Here is a 1,898-nt window from a genome sequence, read left to right as displayed (position 1 = left end):
GATGAAAATGTCATCACTCACAACTTCTCAACTCCCAGAACTCCACAGCAAAATGGAGTAGTAGAAAGAAAGAACAGAACTCTGGAAGAAATGACAAGAACAATGCTGATTGACAGTGGACTTGCAAAGAACTTCTGGGCTGAAGATGTCAACACTGCCTGCTGCTTAGTGAACATGTGCATGATCAAATCAATTCTGAACAAGACCCCGTATGAATTGTTGAATGGAAGAAAAACCCAAGCTAACTTACCTAAGAATATTTGGATGCAAATGCTATGTTCTCAACAATGGAAAGGATCAGCTTGGTAAGTTTGATGTTAAAAGTGCGTTTTTGAATGGACTGCTTAAGGAAGAAGTCTATGTGAAGCAACACCCTGGGTTTGAATGTCATGAGCACCCTGAATATGTGTTCAAATTGGACAAAGCTCTGTATGGGTTAAAGCAAGCTCCTCGAGCATAGTATGAAAGATTGTCAAAATTTCTCTTAGAAAATGGGTTTAAGAGAGGGAAGATTGACAACACTCTTTTCTTAATGAAACGAGGAAGGAACCTGCTCTTTGTTCAGGTTTATGTTGATGATATCATTTTTGGAGCAACAACTAACTCTCTGTGTGAAGAATTCGCAAAACTTATGGGAAGCGAATTCGAAATGAGCATGATGAGGGAATTAAACTTCTTCCTTGGTCTTCAAGTAAAGCAGTCCCCAAAGGGTACTTCCATTTGTCAACAAAAATACATTAGGGACCTCTTAAAGAGGTTTGACATGGAAGCATCAAAAGTGATAGACAGTCCCATTGCAACTGACACTCGACTGGACATGGATGAAACTGGATCTCCTGTGAATCAAACAATGTATAGAGGCATTATTGGGTCTCTCCTCTATCTCACTTCTAGTCGACATGATATTGTCTTCAGTGTGGGGCTGTGTGCGAGGTTTCAACCAAATCCCAAGGAATCTCACTTAAAGGATGCCAAAAGAATACTGAGATATCTCAAAGGCACGCAGGACCTGGTGCTATATTATCCATCAGGTGACAGTTTTAATCTGATTGGGTATGCTGACACAGACTATGCAAGTCATCTTGTGGATAGAAAAAGCACTTCTAGGATGGCTCACTTCTTAGGATCATGTATTATCTCTTGGGGGACAAGGAAACAAAATTTAGTGGCTCTTTCAACAGCTGAAGCTGAATATGTAGCTGCAGCATCCTGCTGTGCTTAGCTTCTGTGGATCAAGCAACAGTTGGAGGATTTTGGAGTTCTCACTGAGAGTGTGGCTCTCCTATGTAACAACACTAGTGCACTCAATATGACAAAGAATCCAGTTCAACATAAAAGGACTAAACATATTGATGTGAGGCATCATTTTCTGAGAGATAATGTGGAGAAAGGGTTGATATGTATGAAGTTCTATAGCAGAGAAGATAAAATTGCAGACATTTTCACCAAGGCATTGAGTATGGAACATTTTGAAAGAAATAGAGTAAAGCTGAGATTGTTGAAGCCAAATTAAGAACCTGATTCCTCTTTAGCTAGCTCGTATTCTTAAGAAATAATTAATTCAAAGTGTTTTTTGGCCCTGTCTAACTCACTTCAATACCATTGTAGGTACACACGCATGATAAGCAGAGAAGCAGTAGATGCAGTACATGACCGATAAAGGAGGATTAATTCTTTTCCAAAAGGGCTTGAAAAAAATGTTTTTTCAAGAACTAGGTTCTTGTACTAAAGGTTAGTAGTTCTGTGCATCCTTTAATACACATATTAAAAGGTACAAAATACAACTACCATATTATCAACTTTTCAAATCTGGTTGTCACGTCCCTTCAATTCAAAACGTTCCATCTCCCTCTGAAACAACACAATTCTCCACGCCCAACCGTTATTTCAGAACCGGT

The 1,898-nt window shown here is 39.1% G+C and overlaps 1 protein-coding gene across 1 annotated transcript; it reads left to right on the top strand.

The window, feature by feature from the left end:
• Nucleotides 1-532: 532 nt before the first annotated feature.
• LOC138890012 (secreted RxLR effector protein 161-like) lies at nucleotides 533-1,222 on the top strand. Its single transcript, XM_070173363.1, has one exon. The coding sequence runs from the start codon at nucleotides 533-535 to the stop codon at nucleotides 1,220-1,222; it is 690 nt and encodes a 229-aa protein (XP_070029464.1).
• Nucleotides 1,223-1,898: the final 676 nt, after the last annotated feature.

The sequence above is a fragment of the Nicotiana sylvestris genome, chromosome 4, assembly GCF_000393655.2.
Source record: "Nicotiana sylvestris chromosome 4, ASM39365v2, whole genome shotgun sequence".
NCBI classification, from domain to species: Eukaryota; Viridiplantae; Streptophyta; class Magnoliopsida; order Solanales; family Solanaceae; genus Nicotiana; species Nicotiana sylvestris.
Note: the sequence above shows the minus strand (reverse complement) of the source record. Positions and strands in the feature narration are given on the sequence as shown.